Here is a 23,489-nt window from a genome sequence, read left to right as displayed (position 1 = left end):
TTGCGCTCTTCGGAAAAGTTGATTATTGCGTAAACACTTTGATTTTTGAAATCGTGTTTTATTCTACCATTTTGCCCAAAAAATGCACAAATTTCTATCATGATTTTTTACCTTCTTTCAAAAGTTATATCGAAAACCAAAGCTTCAACCAGCACATAATTGCATATCTATTTGGATTGCGTCTCCAAATAAGTCAAAATCTATTTTCAAAAGTTTTGGCAGCACAGGAAAATTTAAATATTGTTGCCTTGTGTTACCGCACCTTTATCTGGGTCAATTTAACATTTCGAAAATATATGTGACTATCTTGTACTTGTAAGTAAATTGGAATTCACTCAAACTACAATTTTTATCTTAGATATTGCGAAATTCCTTATATTGAGCTGGACGTTTTACGGAAAAACATATTATGTTTTCACCCAGTCAGCAGTTTAGGCAAATGTACTTTTTATCAAAATTAACTGACTAAAGGATTCATGACTGGAAAATACGATTGTCGTATGCAAACAGTCTTTCAAGCTTCTTAAGAAATCGGAATTTTTGTTTCTAGTTTATAGAACTGTTCTTGCGTATATTTTGCTATGAAAACATTCGAAATCTCCCACATTTAAGCTGAACTTCGCGAGAACTACTATGAAGAATTTTTGCATAAGGCTTTGGTTAGTTTAAATTTTAAAGTTTCACACGTTTGAAAAACACTATATTTCGTGAGTTAAACGTGTGAACGCTTGTCAAAATTCAATAGGAAATATGAATAAAAGGCATGCAAACGAAAATTATCGCCTTTAAAGGTTAAAGTGACAGTGAGCATGTCACAGTTGGATGGGCAAGATGAAGGTAGAAAATTGTTGTGGGTTCGATTCTCATGGCAATTTAATTTTTTATTTCTTGTTTCTGAGATTAATTATCCCGTTGAAATTTACGATTTCGTATCCTCTGGAATGTCGTTCTCCATTCCCAGTCCGTCCAAATTGGTGCGTTCCGTGATAATGAAGAAAACCAAAGCCGATTGTTTTGGTTTCGTTTTTTTTTCAATTCGCATATTGAGAACAATAGCTGTTGACAGTTGATGATTATCAATAGGTGTGTTCAACAGAACTCAATCGAAATCAATTGAAATAGATTGACTAATTTTTCCAGAGAGCTTGATCTATATGCCAGTGACGCAATGCACATTTCAGCGCATTTTCGGCACGGAGCTCGGATCGGCGTGAAAATGTGGCAACCTCTTCTTTGAGTGTACATACATTAGGCGAACAAATTTGTGATATTTGTGATAAGTGGAACTGAATCGAAGGTAGGAAAAGCTTTTGAAGATTTCTTTCAACAATAAAAGTTTACTGATATCATATTCGGGTAACACTTGGTTGTATTTTTATTAGAAAACATTGAAGAAGATATATACAAAAGTACTTTTTTTTGTCATTTTCTCATTCATCATTCGGCAGTAAAATAAAAATAAAAGCACAACAGAAAAGCCCCAAAGTTTCCCGGAGACCGCTTAGCTCTACGACTTCATTTCCGGACCTTCCGGAGGGGAATTATCACGAAAAGAACTTCGGCAGCAGAACGGGAACTTCTGGGCGGCTGGTATTATCGAACGCGGATAAAAAAAAACCCTTCCCAGGATCGGAAGGTTGCTCAAAAACACACCTACGCATCTAGATTAGGGCTAACTAGGGTAGCACACTCTGAGTCAAGTATCAAGTATGGGATGGAAGAAATAGATGGACCTGGTGGAGTTCTGGTGGGTTGTTTGGTGTTGGAATCGTGGATCCTTGGGATGTAGGCCGGGGTCGATTATCTATGACGGGCTGGAGGCAGACTCAGGCTGAAAGGTCTTAGTACCAGTATCCTCCGTACAATCCTCCGTAACGGTATCCGTATGGGTAGCCACCTGTTGAGAATTGAAATAAAAAGCAAAACAAATCGAAACATCATTCCAACTTATCTTCGGTGCCGAAACTCACGACCCCAACCGTAATATCCGCCGTATGGGTATCCGTAGCCGTATCCGAATCCTGGATAGCCTCCGTAGTAGCCATATCCGAACGAGGAAGCACCCTTCAGATCCTTGTCCTCAGATTCGGCTTCCAGATCATCGGCAGCAGCGGGGACGGAATCGGCGGCACGGGGAGCCAACGGTTGCCGTCCAGGGATGGGTCGCTGCGGAGCCGGAACGGCCGACACCAGGGCGATCAGGGCGACGATGGCGAACAGGAGGGTCTGCAATAAGGAGAAAATTGGAACAATTAGGGTTTCACTGTACATGTAGGTACCTTAATTCGTCATGTTCTAAAGTTTACTTCTCAAAAAAAAGTATGGTACTGGGCCTAACATAAGGTTGCTAGAATGTTTTTCAGCACGTTTTCGGACCAGACAAATCAGAGCTATTTCATCTAAGAACCTGGCAAAATCCGGGCTTTTGATTTCAAAATTGTCGATCGAAAATTCGGGCAATGTCCGGACAAATTTGGCCCAAACCGAGGAATTATTTAAGAAAAATCAATAAAAAAAATTTCGTCGAGCTCATCATCTAATTTTTATTGTATTTTAGGCTTCCAAAAAACCTTTCATAATTATTTAAAAAAAAATTGTTCTAGACGCATAAATCAAACATTTTTAAAATACAATTTGTTTTTTTTTTATATTTGGCAAATAAAGTGAATAATTACGGGTAAAACGGGCTTTTTTCAAAGAAATCCTGACGGAACGTTTGTCCGGATTCCATTCGAAAAAGCCCAGATTATGCCCGTAATTATTCACTTTATTTGCCAAATCAATAAAAAAAACAACTGAACTTTTACCAGATTTTGTATTCAATATCCGGGCAAACCTGGATAAAATTGAGCAATCTGGTATGGTTAGCTTAACACCATGCCAACTTTCATAGCATAAATGTTTTCAAAATCAATAATTATTATCACAAGGAGTAGAGTAGGTGATGCCTTGTACATTCCAATGGCTTTAAAGAAGAGCGTGAGTGCCGTAGTTAGTTAGTTGTTAATCTGATCCGCGTGTTTTTACGTCGTCCTTCGTGAAGTAACCTACCAACAAGTTGTAGGTTATATAGATGAGGAAGCGGAAAGTAAATTGTTGTCATCATGTCATAACATGTCATCCATATGCATTCAATGCAGTAAAGGTTCTCCTCTCCGAAAAATCCTCTCTTTTATCTCTTTTAATCCAGAGAGAAATAACCCATCGATTTAGCTCCGCCCCAGCGTTGCCAGATTGAAAACCGCTCAAGTCCGTAGATTTCACAAAAATCGAAAAATGAACTGAGATCGACAAAACAAAACTTGTTGACCTTGTTGTTTTTTTGTCGTCATGTAGAATTTCCATTTATCCGCAGAATCCCTTGAATTTATTCGATAAACCGTAGAAAATCCGTAGGAAATGCTGAAAACCCGTAGATTTCTAACATCGATCCGTAGCTCCGTAGAAATGCTTAAAATCCGTAGAACTACGGGGAAATCCGTAGATCTGACAAGGCTGCTCCGCCCTTATCCCTGACGCTCGGATATTTGAGACTATAAAATGAGCGTACCCAGCGATAGGATTCATTCTTTAGGGATGAATCATCCCAGTGGATGAAAATCCCGTATAAAAAAAAAAAAAAAAAGGATTCATTCGTTCAACTGGGCTTGTGATATAGCTCAGTTGGCAAGTCTGTTGTCTCCTGAGCCGATGTCCGCGAGTTCGAGCCCAAGAGTAAACATCGAACACAGTTGTACCGGATAGTTTCTCAATAACGATCCGCCAACTGTAACGTTGATAAAGTCGCGAATGCCATAAAGATGGTAAAACGACTATAATCGAAACAAAAAAAAATTCGTTCAACTATTCTTGAAGCAGCAACATCGGGTAAAGTATACCCGTAAGAAAGAGTTTGGTCTAGATTGGTTCAGCAGTTTTCGCTGCTGCCAATCATACAAAAGAGTCAATCTTGAATTCAATTCAGTATGGATTGAGAAATTACGACACAAGTGACCTTTCAAAGTGAATATTAGAGAAAAAGTTAAGAATAATAAAGAGTAAAATTGTAGTGCTAAATAAGCGAGTTTTTTCATAAGTTCGCCAAAAATACAGTCCATTGCCAAGACATAGGGTTTATCATTGGAGTGAGAACAGGAAGGCCGGGGGTTATTTTTCAATAAAATTGATATGGAATTTCATATAGAGTTCCTTCCCGAAAAATGTAGAGTTCCCGGCTGATGGGTGCTGGCAATCGGAGTTTAAAAATTTTCGAAGAGCTTGTGTGGTTTTTTGTACGCTGATGAAAAGACAAACCAATACACAGGTTCGTGCGAAGAACCCGTCCGTGAAGAGGGGTGGTTCGAAATTAAAATGTTAGCATAGCATGGGGTGACTACACACATCTTGCATTAGCTGATACAAGATGTACAATAGAGTGCCCCAAATGACCCGACTTTTGAAAAAGTTATGCGCTGCAGGCTAAAATTGATCCTAGGCCTAGTACAAGATCTCATGCCAAATTTGGGCCAGATCGGATCACGGGAAGGGGTCGCTCAACGAGCCTGAAGTTTGTATGGGATTTTGAGACATTTTGTTCGGGAGAAACATGAAAAACCAGTTTTTCATCAATAACTTTGGTTTCCGTCGGCCGATTTCTTTCAAAAACGGGTTTTCTTAAAGCCTAAATTATGAAAAACATTTCATCCGAAGACTGCATATCGATAAGAGTTAAGACAAAAAAGTTATTGGACTTCCAAAATGGGCTAACTTTTTTTACGGTGGTATTCATCATTGCTAATGAGGCGTCAATAAGTTCGACCGCCCCGACTCATTTACTGTGATGAATACCATCCTTAAAAAAGTTAACCCATTTTGGAAGCCTAATAACTTTTTTGTCTTAACTCTTATCGATATGCAGTCTTCGGATGAAATGTTTTTCATAATTTAGGCTTTAAGAAAACCCGTTTTTGAAAGAAATCGGCCGACGGAAACCAAAGTTATTGATGAAAAACTGGTTTTTCATGTTTCTCCCGAACAAAATGTCTCAAAATCCCATACAAACTTCAGGCTCGTTGAGCGACCCCTTCCCGTGATCCGATCTGGCCCAAATTTGGCATGAGATCTTGTACTAGGCCTACGATCAATTTTAGCCTGCAGCGCATAACATTTCACAGGTTTTGAATTTCCCATACAAATTTGGGGCAGTCTAATGTACAATTGATAATCATAACCAACACGAGATACCAAAATAAGTACCTGGATTCAGTACTTATTTCAAGTGTTACCGTCAACTGGGGCAACATGCAACAATTTTCAACTTCAATGGCTTCTAAAAAACTTATGTTTACAGTTAATCGTATCCTTTATGTACCAAAAGTTTTAAGGATGCTGGGACATCAAATTGGCGTAGTTAAAAAAATTATTGGTTTCTTCAGTTATTTTTAATTTTCTAAAAACATGCGATTTTCACACTCCTTAGAAAATGGGGTAACTTGCAACAAACTTTGTTTTTAATGAAAAATCTTATGAACACGTACGAAAATTCATAGTTTTTAATATATTTGCGATGCCTTGAAGACTTTTACGCATGACAACACCAATTGCAGTTATTTTCGGGTCTGTAAAAACAAATTTTCATATTTTTTCTGAAAATAAGGATGCTGCATACATTTAGGGGTTAAATAATACTACGAAAAATACTACAAGCTGAAATCATGAAAAAAAAAATGTTTGGATGAATGAAATTTAAATGTTTACAAACGCGTGATGCAAAACATTCATATTCCAGCACATGGAGACGAGATTTACAAGGTATTTCTTTGATTTGCATTTTATTGCATTTAACCCCAGACACCTAACTGAATTTTAAAAATATTCATGTAAAAAAATTGGGTGATTGTTCGAAAAATATTTTTACACCAACAATGTTGGTATAACTTGAGGAAACCTGTAAAAAGTTTGTAGGTAATTTTATCAAGCCGATCCGTCATACTGGGTAAAGTTTTTTTCGGCATCAAAAAATGTTAAAATTTGTACATTTATTGCTCGATTTTTCAAATTTTACATATAAATAAAAAACTTAAGACAACTAGCTTAAGATGCGAGAAATTATGTCATCATCATTTTGTTATCATTAAAAGATAACTTTATTACAATACAATAAATTAAAAATTGATTCAATGTAGTGTTATATAAATGTTGCATCGAACCCCGCTGTTGCATGTTGCCCCGTTTGACGGTACTTTTGAAAATCAGTGTGATACCATATTGCACACCGCGGCAAGTCAATGTTATCATGGTAGGGAAACAGCAAAACAAACTCTTTAGGTGCAGAGAACGCAGACGACCTATAAAGCTGTTTCAGAAAAGATTTGGAAGGATTAAAATAGGAAATCTTACTTGGCAGATAGGATTGAAAAGTTTCAACATAAAACAATCTCACCAAAATCCATCGTCAGCCTGCAGTGATTTCCCACACTTCTTATCCTTGGATGGAGTGATGGACTCATCAGGGTTTCAATTTCTCTTCATCTTCATTTTAAATAATCACAACAGGCTACAGTGCGTATTGGCAATCATATGCTGAAAAACAAAAACCATCTCCCAAAAACCCAAACCACTTTCCTCAACCCTTATTAACGATCAAATGGATTCTTTTCCGTAATAAAAAGCGACACTACAGTATTCTGATTAAAACATCTTCGCCAGCACACAAATGTGGCACATTATTCAACCAGTGTAAGATGTAATCTTTCTTCAATTCCAGGAGCCCAAATTTTACGTGGCAGTGCAGAAAAACACCATATTAACTAGATGTTCTCGTAGATGGATTCCGAAAAACACAGATAAAAACCGCAAAATAGCACCACATCCGATGAAACACGGCTTAGGATCATCCTATAACAGCATTTTATAAAATATTTTCATTAATTGCCCTCCTTAAACGAACACAATATTTTAATTTTCCGAACGGAGAAAAAAAAACACGTGCGCTTCCATCAAGTCAACGCCTACTCTCCGGGTGGTTCGAAATTAAAATGTTATCCAAAAATATGACCAGTACCAAAAATACACCATTAATAAAGAAATTAATTAATTTTTTTTATGATAATCACACAATATCAAAAATTTTCAAAACAAATCTGGATGAATGTTTCAAATCAATGCAATTTCCGGTAACTTATTATTTTTATTTACAAAAAAGGTTTTATTAAGGTGTTGTACTTGTGAAGTGTTTATGTGTCGGGGGTATTTTTCCTAACATTGGGTTTGTAAGAGGAAGGCCGTAATCGTCGCGGTGACTCAACTGTGAATTCAGATCTTATTATAGAAAAGGAAAGTGGTTTATCTAGGGGTCTCTACCAAGAACAGTTTCCGTCAGGGTTCGGGGGTGGCTTTCTGTAGCTGTGGTTTCATCTTTCCAATATGTGAATTATTCAAAATGATGTTCCTTATTCTTAACTAGAAATTTGCTTGAAAATAAATTCTAAGCAGTCTAGTTTTCAAATTTAGAATCCATATTTTCGAAACACCAGAAAAAAAATGCGAATGTCGGATCAGGTCAAAAATTAATCATGATTAAAAATTGTTAACAGAATGATAATGATGGTAATATATTATTCACCTTAATTCACTTTTTATTCATTTTCAATTGAAGGATTGATTAGAGGATTAGAAATGTGAATTCTCAATTAGGGAAAAAATCAACTTTTAACTAAGGAGAATTTATTCAATAGTTGATAATTTAATTTTATTTGATAAAAAGAAAAAAATAACGTTGCAAAATCTTCTCGACATATCCTGCCTGACTGCAAAATTTTGATGGCGCTATTCGGGAAGTCTCGCTGTGCTGCCAGATATTTTGAATAAGAGTATCAAAGTACTCGTTGAGAAATGAGTACTTTCCCGGTTAGGTAATTTGAGAAGTGGAAAGTGACAAATAGCTATCGCTAATGTAATGGGTAATTATTGAAGGACTTGACAACCAAATGTGAATAAAAGATTACTCTATTCCAACACTGAAACCTGCGTTGTAACTAAGTTTTCAACAAAAATTAATGAAACGTTTCCAAATTTTCAATCAAAGGTTTCAAAGTTTAAAATTTCAAGCTCTGATTGCTTTGTCATTTTCAATTGAAATATTAGGTCCTGGAAAGGACAGACGGTGTAAACTATGTTTTTGTTTTATTAAAAATTTAGCTCCAAGGGCTTCTTCCAAGAAGATTGTTTCTTCTTCTTCTTCTTCTCCTTCTTCTTCTTCTTCTTCTTCTTCTTCTTCTTCTTCTTCTTCTTCTTCTTCTTCTTCTTCTTTCATTCCTAAAACTTGTATGCATCCTGGAACTTCCAAAAAGAGTATTTTTTCAGAACAAAAAAATTCAGAAAAATAAACCAAAGGCAAAACAAAATTTGAATTGTATGATTTTAAAATTCGGTAAACTTATTTGAAAATTGAAATAACATATGAAGATGGGGAAGACAAGTGTTTTTACATTTTACATGGATTTTTTTGTCCAATAAACTCGTCTTACCATTTTAAAATCTTATTAATAGGATTTGATTGATAACCAGTACTTTGGAGCCTATGATTTTATGATTGATTTGTTAGCTTTAAGTGGAGATTGCAGGCTCAAGTCCTGCCAGTGAGCCGTTGTATCTTTTTCGAAAAATTCATGATATTTACGGCTAATGTTCTTTCGTTCTCTGATAGCTCATGTTTCTCTAATTCTTTCCATCACCTACGAAAATGAGCTTTAAGTGTCCTTAACCCGAATCTTTTGTCAAATTTTATCTATCACCTTTAGTTTAGGTGATATGGAGTTTAGAAGCTTTGCAATGTATCAGTTTTAAGTGAAATCAATCATTGATAACTGATAAAATAACAAATCTACGTTATAGAAATCTGATTCTGAATGATACCTATTTCATTCAGTTAAGGAATAATATTTTGAAAGTGATAATGCATGATCTAAAAAAGTGCAATTTTACAGTTTTTAAAAATTTTGAAAGATATTATTACAAGTATTTCTGTCATTACCAAATAAAGTTTAAAAAATTTTAATCTTTGCAACAAAATTAGTTTAAACCTGTGAAACGATTAGATTTTTGCTTTAAAAATGTTTAAAATTCAATATGCTTGAAAATTTCTTTAAAACAAGAAAAAGTAAACAAATAGAAAACCTCTATAACTTTTTTCGCAGAACTCAAAATTATTTTAAATCTTGGGGAAAGCTGATAACTGATTTAAAACTTTTGTTTTAAAATGAATGTTTTCGTTTTAAAGTTTATGTCAAAAAATGCAGAAGTTTGTTAAATGATTCGGAAATATTTTCAAAAGTTATTTAAAAAAACAAAAGTTGATAGACAAATTGCATATTTTGAACCATGGCACCAAAATTATTCAAAATTTGCTTTCAAACTCTCTGCACCTCGGAAGGATGTAAATTTTGTGGCCTTGTAAAATTAATCAAAACATTTTAAGGAGTGTAAGGCTATGGTCATTTAGTATCCGGGCACTTTACTCCGTTGATAGCTACGTTACTAGATCTCGGATATGCAAAATTTTAACAGCGTGGTAATCGTTATGAAAAGGACTATCTTGCTTATTCTTTCAGTTTTTTTAAGTTAACGTGTGTTTGAGATATTTACGATGCAAAAAGACATGGTAAAAATAATTTGGCACAATCGCTTTGGAAATTCTTCACTGTCGCCTTGTAAAATCATGAACTGTTGAGTTTTTCTGAATTGTATTTGGCCCAAACGGTTAAGATGTATGAGGAGCCACTCTTGAATTCTCACGAAGTGCAAACCAAGCATAGGAGTGGATCCCTTGATCTCAGTTGTGGTTAAAAGACTCTGGATATTGGGGATTACTGAATGCAGACCCCTTAACAATGCATTAAATCCATTTCCGGCAGCTAAAAAGTGTTTCCTGACTAGTAGACACCAAGGAAATAACTAAAATTATTATGCTCACTATTATAATAGTGAGCAGTTCTATAGATCGTAATCTGTGCAACCGGTTTTTTTTCGCAATGAGACACCATTGGACCAGTTTCTTATGGATGATGGTTCTGATTGACCAGGAAATTAATTTTTTTATATTTTTAAATTAAATATCATACTAGCACCATCATTTCCTTCCTATAAAGTTTTTCGAACAAATGAATAGTTTTTAAAAAAACACACGTATGGATAGAAGTTGGAAAAATTTTCAATTTCGCTTTCAAGGAATTTAATGTGTACGTGAACGAAATTTGGAAATTTGGTGATCGAGTGACTGGCAACACTGCCAATGTGGAAGATCTTTATCATTTTGTGCTTCGATTTTTTTTTTCTAGTTTTCCTGTTAAAGTGGTGTAAAATACATTCTGTGTTGTTAAACTGTAGTAGTTTGGAATGGTCAAGCTTGAGAAAGTGGAAAGAAGTCACATATCGAAGTTGGCATGCAGTAATTTTGTTTCTTTGATTGACCGAGTCGACGCTATCTAAGGCGCTACGCCCTCCGAACCAACCAGGAAGTGATGTTTGGCAGACGGACTATCGAACTCAGCCGGCGAGATCATTGAGAGGGATTTTCAAGATAAGTGATTTGATTTCTTTTTATTTTATACAATTACTTTGGGCTTAAGGTTGTTATCAGTTTAGGATTACATCCGGCTAATTTAAGAAAAGTTTGACGGCAGCCATTTTATTGATAAGCACGAGATATTTCAAGAGAGAAATATTTCATGGTGTGAACTTGAATGCAAGTTTCTGTTCAAAAAGCTATTTGCGCACCATCTAGCAGATTTTATTGGAAGTGTTTTGCATCCTTACAGGCGTTTTATGATGCGGGTTCCCGAATATATAGGTAGTTGAGCATGAAACATTTCCGTCGTGGGGTTAGCAGATAGCATACAAAAGTTCTTTTTTTTAACTATAAGATTCTTAATTTAGTAATCTAATCAACATTTATTTCATTTTTGTCACGATTGCAGCGAGTGTTTGTAAAGTTTTTATCTACTGTTATCGTTTAATCATCTTTTATGCCTTTTTATAATGAATTTTTACAGCTACATCAACGGCATAAAAGCAAGTTCCAAGTATATGTAGTATTTCTATAAAAAGTATTTGCATGATCAACTTCAATCTTATTCAACAAGATTTATAACCAATATCATTCCAGGCAAACTAAATATCATTTTCAGCCGTTATTCTGGTTCACCATATTTTTGTTCAATTAAATCCCCTTAATTTTTTTTTTAACTTACAGGCGTAACATTTGACAACGCAGCAAATGTTACCGTACAGAAGAGTAGTGAAAATCTTAATAATCATGCTGGAAACAAATATGCAATTTTTTATACATCGAACATTCAAAAATTTACTTTTTTGCAGAATATTTGGTACACATGTTCAAATAAATCCATAAAACTAATTTATTTTTAATTTAATTATAACTTATTAGATATCCCGAGCAGACTATGATGCCCAAATTGATAGCAAACTGAGACCATTATAAGGTGTCAACAGCAAACTGATAGCATTTTTTGATGTTAAATTTTGTACGAGAGCAAATTAAGGCATAATTAAGCTTTCATATATTTTTATTTGACAGCAAGCTGAAGCCATATTTTGGTATCAACAGCAAACCGTCAGCAAAAATTGGTATAGAATTAAATTGATAGCAAAACAAGGCATAAAGCAGGTGTCAATTTTTCTTACACGCCCCGAGCAGACTTTGATGCCCAAATCGAAAGCAAAATGAGACCAAAATAAGTTGTAAACAGCAAATCGAGCATCTTTTGATGTTTTTTTCGGACAGCAAAACTAGGCATCATTAAGTTTTACAAAAAAAAAATTAATAGCAAATGTTAACCAGAATAAGGTGTCAACAGCAAAATATTAGCATCTTTTGGTATTATTTTTTTATAGCATAATTAGGCATCATTAACCTGTTAATGACAGAAACTTTTTGAGCCCCCACAATTTTCCTGAAACTTGATAAATATGTTCAACATGTGCTCTAATTATTCCAATAAGATTTTTCCCTCAAAACTGTTTTTATTGTTTGGTTATTGAACTTTACATAGACGCTATTTCAAAAACTACTTGACAGATCGCTATAAAATTTTGCACATGTAAACATTTCATAACTTGGTAGGAATACTAAATTTTCATTCTCAGATTCAAAAGTTATCAAAAGAAATCTGCACTTTTGTCGAACACACTTTTAAGATTCTTTCTGAATCGTTTAAAATATAAATGGCGTTTAAAATATTCTAGCTGAAGGGGATGTGATGGGGGTGAAGAGTGCCAAAAAATGAAATGTGTGCACTTATTCCTTACCTTTAATTTGCCTCATAGCGGAGCAAAATCGCATGATTAGAACCAGTGACCCACCATTTTCAATATTCAATGTTTTGGTCTAGACTCTAGACCCATAACTAAAGAAACTATAGTAAACAAAGAAGCGCAATCTGATCCCTTTCGAAATAGTGTGCTCGCAACCCTGCTGTAGGTCTGCCTTTAAGACTGCTTGGTTTTGCTCGATTGGAATGACACTGACAGAAAATCCAAAAATTCCAATCGTGACATTTCGTCTCTTTGTTTACTATAGGCTCGTTACCCATAACCATTACCAGGTTAGTTATTTTACGTTTGTAAAATGACCAAATAAAAATTTAAATTGCGATAGCATAATTTGGTGTTTTAAGTGATAAATGACGGAAAAATGATTAAACTTCGCAAAACATGAAAAAAATTGATTTATAAAAAATGAAACATTACTACAGAAATATAAATATACCAGATGAGTGCAATATAGTGATTAGACATTTCAATATTTTATCAAAATCATACGTGCAGATTTGTTCAGATGTCATTAGTACTTTAGTATATTTCTCATCGTAAATAATCTGAAAAATATTTTTAAACAGGTGTCGGATCATATTATTCATTATTATTGAGTTTATAAAATATATTTACAGGAGCTAAGCAATTAAAAGTTGGATAAATTTTCTCCAAACAGTTCAACTTTATGTTTTACACAGTGTTTAACATGAACAATAAATGAACGAGAGCACGTTTTATTCTTACAACCAATAACTAGTTATTTTTCTATTAACGCTCAAACGGTTAACTAAAAATGAGCGTGTAGCGAATGATTTATTCAAAACAAAATATAAACAAAAATACTCTGTGCAGCCAAATTTTCGTTCCGCCGTACCATTTCGACATTCCATCAAAACTACCGCGACGTGTAACAAGTTGGACCTAAAGCTACCCGGGAAAGGACGTGTACGCAATTCCTTATCGACCGGGAACGGTGGTTGCTTGAAAATCGATGCTACCGTCTGCCAGAAGTTTGCCGAGCTGCTGTAAAGTTCCGAACTAGCGTTAGGTTTGCGACCGATTATTTGCTGGTAAGAAGTGCTGCTGTGTATTTCATTGTTAATAAATCTTTCATTCAATAATTTTACATTTGCAGCTACAAACTTACTGAATACTCCGGCAGCTGCTCCAATGAAGGCACAAAATCATTGAACTGCTAACAAGTTCGAAGAACCCCAATGACAATTCACAACGTGTTTGTTTGTAAGTACCTAACTGTTACCCCCGTATCTTAAAGCTTCTAAAAAAATTCTTTTGGCAAATGCGAACGATTCCGCTGGCTATTTATAGCTAGTGATAGTATCACAAGTTGTCGGTGGAACCGATGCTCGATCTTCTGTTGACCAACCACCTACATTTAAAACACTCTATCGAAAGTGGACTAAACGACCTTACATTCGGAGATGTCATTTCTTGAGCACCTGGATTCTGTCTTGTGTTCTAGCTAAGGTATGTTACATTTCATTATTTTATGAAAAAGCACATTTTAACTTTTTATTGATAGCTCACGTATTTGGAAAATAAAACTTCTTCAAATTTATTATATAGGTACTTTTTGCTGTCTTAACAAAGGCGAATATATTTATCCTATCTATTTGATTCATAATGTACAGGACTTGCTTTTTAATCAGACACTTTTGGTGGTCTGACGTTCAACAAAGAAGAAAATAAATTAAGCTTTAATTCCAATAATTTGACGCTCTATTGAAAAAAAAAAACTCACCGTACGCTCCTCATGTCAGCCGGAAAACTACTCACGTATCGATCGTTTTTTCGTGATTCGACATTGTAAACGGGCAGCTTGTTTATTTAATTTTATTTTTTTTTATTTGTCTATCTCTCACGACTCATTGAGTTAATCAACCCTTCGGTCCCAACAGTTTCCGATTAACGAGCGACTACTCTACTACCCATTCGACATCTTTGAATATACATTCAGGCGTTTAGCTGGATAGTAAAGAGTACTGCGTTAGGAGTCTCCGCCAATGGGCCGATGCAATATTAAGTAAAATAAAAATAAATGGTTCAATTTTAAGGCTTAGGTTAACAACGAAATCTGTTCATGGTGTTCATTAGAAATGCTTTGATCTGAAAATAAGCAGTATCAAGACCAAAATTGAAATGCGTCTAAATGTTCTGAACATATTGTTTACATTCAAATATTTTTTGAACTGCTCGAACGTGATCGAGCAAATTTCACAATAATCATTTTGACGGAAAAATCTAGTTCGTGTTGAACGAATTTTTACCACAGAGAACAGACATCGGGCCTCGAATAAAAATTTGATGAAATCGTGTGTGAGAATACCCACCTAAGTTTCAAACCAAATTTGTAAGTGGACTAACATCCATAAGATGTCGCTACCAGTACACATATTTTTCCATTTTTTAGACACGCTTAGAAATTAATACTCATAACTTATCTCAAATGAGGTCATTGCAATGTATGAGAGTAACACAACTTTTTGTGTAATAAATTTTAAGAACATCTTGATTTAAAAAAAAATGCAAATCAAATTTCAATCATACTTTAATCGCTGTCGTATGTCCCAGCATATGGCCCCATATTGTTCAATCAATATTGACGCTGAATTGAATTTGAATTCCAAGTTTTAAAGTATGTCTGTCAGTAAATTGTTTTCTAGAACAGAGAATGTGAACATAAATGTTATGATTGTTAATTATGTGTCGGTATTCCGGTTGATGTTATCTTGTAACTCATGTTTATTAATAACTTTAATCATTTCTACTGATTACTAACCCTGAGTTACAAGTCCTCATCTATCGATCTCAGGTAACATCAACCAGAATATCGAGCCATAGTTTACAATTATAACATTTATGTTCACATTTTCTGTTCTAGAAAACTGTTAACTGATTGTAAAATCCCAACACATACTTTAACACTTGGAATTTAACTTTCAATTCAGCGCCAAAATTGTTTGAACAATATGGGGCATATGACAGCGTTTAATTGTGATTGAAATATGATTTGCTTTTTTTTTAAATCATGATGTTTTAAAATTTATTACACCAAAATTTGTGTTACTGTCATACATTGCACTGGCTTCCTTTGAGATAAGTGATGAGTATTAATTTCTAAGCGTGTCGAAAAAATGAAAACAAAAATAGGTGTACCGGTAGCGACATCTTATGTATGTTAGTCCACTTACGCATTTGGTTTGAAACTTAGGTTGGTATTCACACACACGTGTTGAGCTCCAGCTCGAACTCTGTTCTCTGTGTTTTTACTAATTGTACTGCGAGAGTCCAGTTGTAGAGGGAGCTGATAATCTGCAACGGCGAAGATGCTCAACAGGAGGCGCTACAGATGCATCCAATCGAAATGATTGCATGCAACGCTACTGAATACTACTAAGGGACTCCTGTCAGGAGGAATGCTATCCGTATCGTTTAGCAAGGCCATCCGATTGTTGAATACCTATATCAGGCTAATCAATATCCGATTCAGATGAGTTTTCTGACAACGGTACATAAACTCATTTGAACTAACTATGCTGTCCCTGGTCACATAATAGTCCAGTACAAAAAAAAGCAAGCAAAAAAACAAAGTTTGTAATTGTAATTGTAATCGGGCTTTATTGATTTAACGTCAGGGTCAAGGAAATACAATTTGGTAGTAACAAGTGAATTAATTAATTCTAGTCTGTACTATTCTGTCAGGCTCTAAGAAATCATTCTAAAGAGAAAGCTTAAATGAAGAGATAGTGTTTTTCTGTCTGATAGGTAGTGCTAAAGATTGTTTTTTGGTTTTTTACTAAAACGAATGAAACTAAATCCTACATGTTTTTCAAAATGATAAATCATTGATTTTCTACCAAACTGTGTTAGGACTGCATAAATCATTAAACTTGACCAAAATAGAGTAAAAATTGAACCGGTTCATGAAATTTGCAGACAGCAGCTGAAACAATTTGTTGAAACCGTTAAAAATTTTGCAAAAATCACAAAAGTTGTATTGTAATTGAAGAGGTTGAAAACCATCCATAATTATATGAAAATAATGTTCGGGAGAGTGAGGGATCATGGGCCACTTTTTTTCTATGCTCCATAACTTTTTTTTTTATTTTAAAAGATAAATTGAAAAAGAAGGTACATTCTCTTCTATCATTAGGTTTATTTTTTTTTTAATTTTCGTGGGCCACCAAATCCAAATTGACCAAATAACATTCAAAATTAACCCAAAACTGTAACTTCACAATTGAGGCGCTTGGGATCAGAGGGTTGCAAGTGCCTATATGAAAGTTGTGTAGGTGCTCAATTTTTTCATATATTTTTCGAATTCGAGCAGATCTAATTAAATCGAAAAAGTGTCTAAACAAATTTAAAAAAAAAATCGAGTTTTGCACCAGATCTACATTGAAACATGAAGAGTCGTTGGGTTTACTTAACTCAAAATGGATGATTTTGGACTTGCACCCCTCTGATCCTGAGGGCCTCAATTCATTTCGTTATTTTGATACATTTTCAGATGATGAAATCAAAAAAAGAGTTGTGTATGATCGAATAATTTCTAAAACCTGGCTCACGATCGTTATGGCAAAATTCCTTATATAGGATGGACAAAATATTGTACATATTGCTTCATTTGGCATAAGAAAATTTTATAGATAGGAAAACGTATTTTAAGTTCTAGAAGTGTATAAAAATATGTGCGCTACCCCACTCTCCATTATCACTTTTTTTTTCTTATTTTTGAGCCAAATTCGTTTGATTTTACTGTGAACATTGTGCCGTTTGTTAATCGTATGTTTCTAGGTTCGCAGTATTATTTGCCTACATTGAGGCGTTTAACTCTATGAAGCGTTTGTAAAAAACCGATTTCTTTTTAATATAGCGATTTTTTTTGCCAAAATACAGTTAGTCCCCCATACTTTTACGGCAAAGATGTAGCAAAATTTGCTATCACGCCTTGTGAGTGATATTTTCTCTCATTTTCGTACTTGGCTAGCAGCGTGATGCCAAATTTGGCTTGAACTGAGTGCTTGATTACACCTAATTTTGTTTTAAGATTTGACAGCAAAACGATGGCAAATTTTGCTGTTATTCAAAAACATTTGATACCTTATATTGGCATCATTCAGCTCTCCAAGCTTTCGAAAAACGAGGTGTAGTTAGGGTCTCAGTTTTAGCAAAATTTGGCATCACTTTGCTAACCAAGTATGAAAATTTGTGCTCTCATTTTTGCTGTGTACCACCTTATGTCAAGCAAAATGAGAGCACATTTGGCTCTCAGGGCGTGATAGCAAAATTTGCTATAATTTTGCCATAAAAGTCTGCTCGGGTAAGGCAAAGTTGAACTAATAAATGCGGTAAATTTATGTGATTCATGAGAACTTGGTAGGAAAGGAAGTTAAAACCGAAAATTAAAAAATAAAGCTGACGTTGCAGTTCAGAACTATAATTCCAGGTTTCGAGTAAAGCTAGGTTGTAAATTAATTTTTATAAACGGTAAATGCTCATGGTGGTGTTAAAAAAAAATAGAAACATGAAATATAACACAATCCGTGTTTCATCAATTAATCATCGGCTTAAACCATTATTGTTTTACTTTTAAAACAAAGTTTATCCAGGAAAATCGTTGTGAAGTATTTTACTCTTTATGATATTTATAGAATCCTTACGCGGATTGTAACGCAGGGATTCGTATCAATTATACCTAAATAATTTTTCAACTGGGGTGCAATCATAATAATCTTATTAATTTTCAAGTCTACCAACAGGTAGATGATTACCATTTCATAAAGGAATACAAAACTTTATATAAATTCATATAAACTGACGTAACAACAAGTTTTTTTTCAGGTCCGTATCCTTTTATTAAAGAAAATTGTTTACCTTAATAATCTGTTAATTCATTAAATGTTTTGTGTAATTTTCCTTCCCAGCAGATATTTTATAACCATTTTATATTTTAAGAAGGAATGCATCTGGGGATAACCCAAAGAGATTATTGCAAGCGGCACGGGTAGCCGGCCATTGTAGGTTTCAAGGGTTGGATGCCTTCCTTCGACGAACCATCGGACCGTGGAAGCCCTAGAAGAAATTCGAAGGCCAAGCCACACAGACATAGGCAGGACCTTGCTACCGATGGGGGACCCTTACATACATTACATACATACGTGAACGAAATTTGGTGATAATCTGTCAAGTTGTTTTCGAGATAGCGGCCAATATTGGAGTTAATTGAAAAAATTTGTTGGGCAGAATCGAGAAGAATCCAGAAAAGTTCCAGTGGGAGATCCAAAAACAGCTGGAAATCAACTATTCGACCAAAATTCACAACCGTATCGTAAATCGTTCAAGAAGTCCTTGAGGATCCGACAGTGAGCTAAAATTTGAATAAAAATGAAAATGATTGATTCCATGAAGTGAGAGAATTGTGAGAGGTTTTTTCAAGCTCAATCCCAGAATATGAATGGAGGAAGTGATAAAAAAAGTCAAATTTTCGTGACTGGTTCGTCTAGTTGACTTATAAATAGGCCTGACTTTATTTCTATAAGGTAAAAAAGCTACCTACCGATTTAATACGGTGGTCAAATCGTGCGCAAAATATTTGGACTGCTTGTGGGAAAATCTTTAAAAAAAAAATCATAATGGACAGCAAAACAAACTTTTTAGCAGTCACCTGGCAGGATTCCAACCAGAAATTTTTCGTTGACAAGTCTCGCCTGTATGTTCCGGAGATAAACAAAGGGGAAAAATTGAAAAAAATCGATGTCTAGTACTTGAGGAAGCTAACAATCTGTGGAAACTGCACATTACTCAGTCTTTCATAACGATTGACACGATGAATGGCTAATAATACAAAGAAGACTGCCTCCAAATACGACCGTTTTCTCTGTATAAAAACTTCAATAAGTCCCATAAAGTTTCTTCTCTATTTAAGTTGGATCTCGAATCGTGCCACAATGCAAAAACGGTGGTGGAGTGATAAAAAGTCAAATATGTTGTGTTTGTGCCGAAGGAGGCTGAATTTGTTATAACTTCGACCAAATTTAAAATTTTGAGTTATTTCGGAAGTCAAGCTTCAGGAAACAGAAAACGTTATCAAAAATAGCCTTGCTTTGAAAAAAGGAAGGTTCATAGTACGCATTATAGATGGCGCACGTATTGCCGAAAAATAAAAATCGAAAAATTTCTTCATTCAACGCTATCTCAAAAAACACCTGACAGAACACCACAAAAAATTGCACATGTATACAATACATTGGCAGCTAACTTCGCTGAAAATTTTCGTCTTATCCGTGCTTCCAAACGTTATTCACAAAACAAAGTGTTGTATTTTTTTTTTCGAATACACTCCTTAGAATAAAATGTTGAGCATTCAGAAGAACAAGAAAAAACATAATAAAATTGAGACTGAATTTGGTTTCTTGGAGGATTTTGTTTCGGCGTGTCATGTTTAGGGTTTCAATACAAAAGGTTTATTTAATTGCAAATCGAAATTGACAATTAAAAATAAGTTTCAATTCGTGAACGTCATACATGTAATGTTGTAAAATGAAATTAGTATAAAAACTTCATTTTTGGCTTACTTCTATTGACATTTACACAATGTAGATCACAATTGGCCACTTTGAGTTGTACATCGTTTGAAAGGCGATACTTTTCTGATTGCAAAACTGTAAAATATGTAACCGAACTCATCCGAACTCAGGAAATATAACTAGTTCAAAATGACTATTTTTGTTAAGTATTTTTATCTCGTTTCAACTTCAAAATTTTTATACAGTATATTCAGCAAAAGTGTACAACTTTTTTGCCTCCAAAACTCTCTAGAACATATTTTAAATGAAAAATCACGCAAAAAAAAGTTATTTTGAAAAAAAAACTGAAAATTGGTGTTATTTTTTTGAAAATTGTCATAACTTTGAAACGATTAATGTTACAGTTATGACTTCTTTAGCAAAGTTGCTAGAATTGGTACAAGCTAAAAACTTTTCTCAGACAATATAGCTCTAAAACGGATATTAAAAAAGTTAGTTTTTCTAACTCACTACTAGGTGGATTAATCAATTTTTTCAAAAACTAAAATATTAGCCCTTGTAATTTTGGTCGTTTGTCTCGAAGACACTATAGGTCTAAACGCATAGTTTCAGCAGAAAATAGTTTTGATCTTTTTTTCATATTTTACCCCTGTGTGCGGCGGCGAGCAAAACTTCTAACTTGCTGTGTTTAACACCTTTTAAGATCAAGTAAGTTCCCGTTACTACGTTGAAAATTTTACTTAGAAAAAATCTACAGGGGGGGCATGGTAAGACAAATTCTTGCTTGCTGCAAACAGTTAACGGTGGAAAAACCGGACGCGTTTGAATTGGCGACAAACTTTGGAAGTTTAGAGTGAGATCAATCCACTTTTTTCTCGTTTCATTTTTACAAATACATTGTCACTTTATAACCTAACAAGCGTTTGGTAGGGAACTCAAAGCTCCATCCCTGCCTTGTTCCTGTTTTTTTTTGTTTTTTTTTCATCACATGGTTGACCTGGCCGTTTTAGTATCTGCAATGCATGTTCTATGTATGAGACACTAAGTTATAAAGAAAAATGAGGAACGCAAGTTTTTCATTTTCCAGAATGCATGCAAGTTTTGATCATGTTGGTGTTAGAATTCATGAAAGTATGCAGCCGAATGAAATTTATTCAGAATTGAAATTTCAGAATTTTTGAACCAGATTCTGAATTCAGAATCAATCTGATTCTGAGTTCATATGTCAATTTTTACACAAGTCAGATTTTGAATAAAGAAAACAGGTTCAAAATATGAAATATAGAATCAAAGGTTTATCATTCAGGCTTCGGATAAAAGTTTTGCAATTAAAACTTGACATTTATTGAACGTTTAGATTCAAATATCTCGCTATGAAATGATAATTAAAATAATTTATCATCAGATTAGGATTTTTATTTCGTATTTTGCTTCGAGTTTCATATTTTGTATACTAGTTTTAGGGAGGGATTCATACTGCAAGTTTTCAGTAAAATTCCAACTAGAATGCTTAATTCAAATCGGAGTTGAAAGAGTAAAAAGATTGAACAGTTGTGAATAGCAAAGAACTTTACGTTTTTATGAGTCATGGGGATAATTTTGTAATAAGCGTTTGAACAATCCTTTTAAAATCCCCGTTAGATGTTTTTTTGATTTCAAACTAAAAAATATCATTTAAATGTATTATTTGAGACAAGAAAATCAACACTTGTGCAAAAAATTAGGCCTTATAAATTTAGTCTACGGATGACGAATATTTTCAAAAAATGAGTCTAGCCAAGTCTTAGAACGTTAAATAGAATAAAACAATCATTTAACTCTCCGATAGACATAAAAACTGAAATTCAAAATCAATATAGAATCAACCAGTCGAAATTGTCGTTTTATTATGAATGATAATTTTAAAACTATTCTATTTTAATAATATTTTTTCTTTAGGTTAAGTTTTTCTCTGTATCATTGCTAGCGTAGAACTACATTTTACAAAACGTTTTCAATTTTTTTTATATTTGAAATGCTGTAGGTATTTAAAGTTATGCAAGCGGGCATAATTTAATTTTTACTATAGAAGGAATCCGTACATGAACTTGTCCAAGCTTTGAATAAAATGTGTCGAAAACTAAAAATTGAATGATATTTATTATTATTTAAACTTTTGTCAACGAATGTTGAAAATAATCAGTTTAAGAAAAATATTTATTGTAGGATAACTATTTTACCAAATTCTTGAAAATTTTAACCAGACTTGTATTTTTTTTATATATCTTTATTAGAGAGAGTTTCAGCCTTTGGCTGGATCGCATCTGATTTGTATTTCTTGTAGGCTTGATGCGTTCAAAATTCGTGCTTCATTTCTGTAGAATGCAGCATCCATTTTAATTCAACATTTTCAAAACCAGGTTCCGCAGCTCGTTCAATGTTCATTGAGATACACATTTTCAAACATTAATTTCAAAATAATCCATTTTTGTTTTCATTTTAATGCTGAACTGTATTCCCAATCGTATAAACTTTTTTCCAGCATTTTGAAACAATTTTCACTTATTCAAACACTTCGAATTAAAAAGTGGAATCAAAAGACTTGAACGACTTGCAAGCGACAAACCCAACACATTTTCCGTAGCTTCCGATCCGTAAACTCGGTTTATTGTTTATACCCAAAACTAGTCAATAATTCAACTTAATCCAATTTTGAAAACACTCACAGCTTTGAAGGATGCCATTTTAGGGTTTGTTTTTGGTTGAGGTATACACTTGATTGTTTCGATTGTTTGTTTTTATCACAGGGTAGTGTTGCACTTGGCAAAGCGTTTTGAGAACTGACTGCCGATAAGAAGATTCCCGGTCATTTATATAGTTGGCGGGCGCCATTCTGGCTAGAACTCTTCCAAGCTCCAAGCAGCATCAGCCGGGGCCAAAAGCTGGGGGTCTCCATTGCACTTGCATTGTTGATATGATGCTTCTCCCCACGACGGTTTTTTTTTCTAGTTTCGTTTTCATTTCTGCCAAGAGTAATTGAGCTAGAATATCAATAATAGTTATAATGAGCACGAGAGAGTGCATGCGCACTGTCGGGAAGCCGGAAAGTCGTATCGGGTTTTCCAGCAGCGGCGTGCCGTGTTTGCGCCAAGAAGTTTTGTCTATTCGAATGGCAATCTGCAGTGGCTAACGGTTAGTTGGGAACTTTTTCGTGGAAGGTTATCGATTTTTACGCATGACGCTTTCATTACTGTAAATCACGTTAATATTGAAACTTTTTTAATTACAACTCGTTTGAGATTCCTTATCCTATTTTAAAAGTTAATTCAACGTTATCTTGAATTTAGAAATATTATTGCTATGAAGAAAAAAGTTGACTATTTGGCTTTCTGCAAAAGTTACAACAGCTTAAATTAATTGTTGCAAAATTGTTACTTTATGAAACGAAGGGTTAAACAGAACTCGGGACCACTGGAAAAAGCTAATTTTTTGATAGTGTAACGATATGTGAAATTCCCGATTCAGCCATTTTGATTTTGCTACTACGGAGTTTGTGGAGTTTGTTTACCAACAAAGCCCTCAGCCCAAGCAAATTTACCAATGTTTACAAACAAACTCACTGAATCTCACGCGCTCTCCTCGCCTACT

General features: G+C 34.3%; 1 protein-coding gene across 2 annotated transcripts; it reads right to left on the bottom strand.

Annotated features, from left to right (window-relative positions):
- Positions 1–1,346: 1,346 nt before the first annotated feature.
- On the bottom strand, positions 1,347–22,680 carry LOC129756176 (protein suex-1-like). 2 transcript variants are annotated; one of them, XM_055752979.1, is made up of 3 exons: positions 22,568–22,680; positions 1,971–2,226; positions 1,347–1,897 (listed from the first exon to the last, which is right to left on the bottom strand). In XM_055752979.1, exons 1-3 carry the CDS (start codon positions 22,583–22,585, stop codon positions 1,842–1,844), a joined length of 330 nt encoding a protein of 109 aa, XP_055608954.1. In that variant the 5' UTR covers positions 22,586–22,680; the 3' UTR covers positions 1,347–1,841. The 2 variants fall into 2 exon arrangements, with proteins under 2 accessions (XP_055608954.1, XP_055608955.1); XM_055752980.1 differs by having other exon boundaries at positions 1,980–2,226.
- Positions 22,681–23,489: the final 809 nt, after the last annotated feature.

This window comes from Uranotaenia lowii, chromosome 3 (genome assembly GCF_029784155.1).
Source record: "Uranotaenia lowii strain MFRU-FL chromosome 3, ASM2978415v1, whole genome shotgun sequence".
In the NCBI taxonomy this organism is placed as follows: domain Eukaryota; kingdom Metazoa; phylum Arthropoda; class Insecta; order Diptera; family Culicidae; genus Uranotaenia; species Uranotaenia lowii.
This window is presented reverse-complemented; position numbering and strand designations above follow the sequence as displayed.

What these genes read in the sequence shown, in the direction of transcription:
- LOC129756176 (XM_055752979.1), bottom strand. An exon ending in CGGATATTACGGTTGGGGTC is followed by an intron (nt 1,898 to 1,970) that starts GTGAGTTTCGGC and finishes AATTCTCAACAG; the next exon opens with GTGGCTACCCATACGGATAC.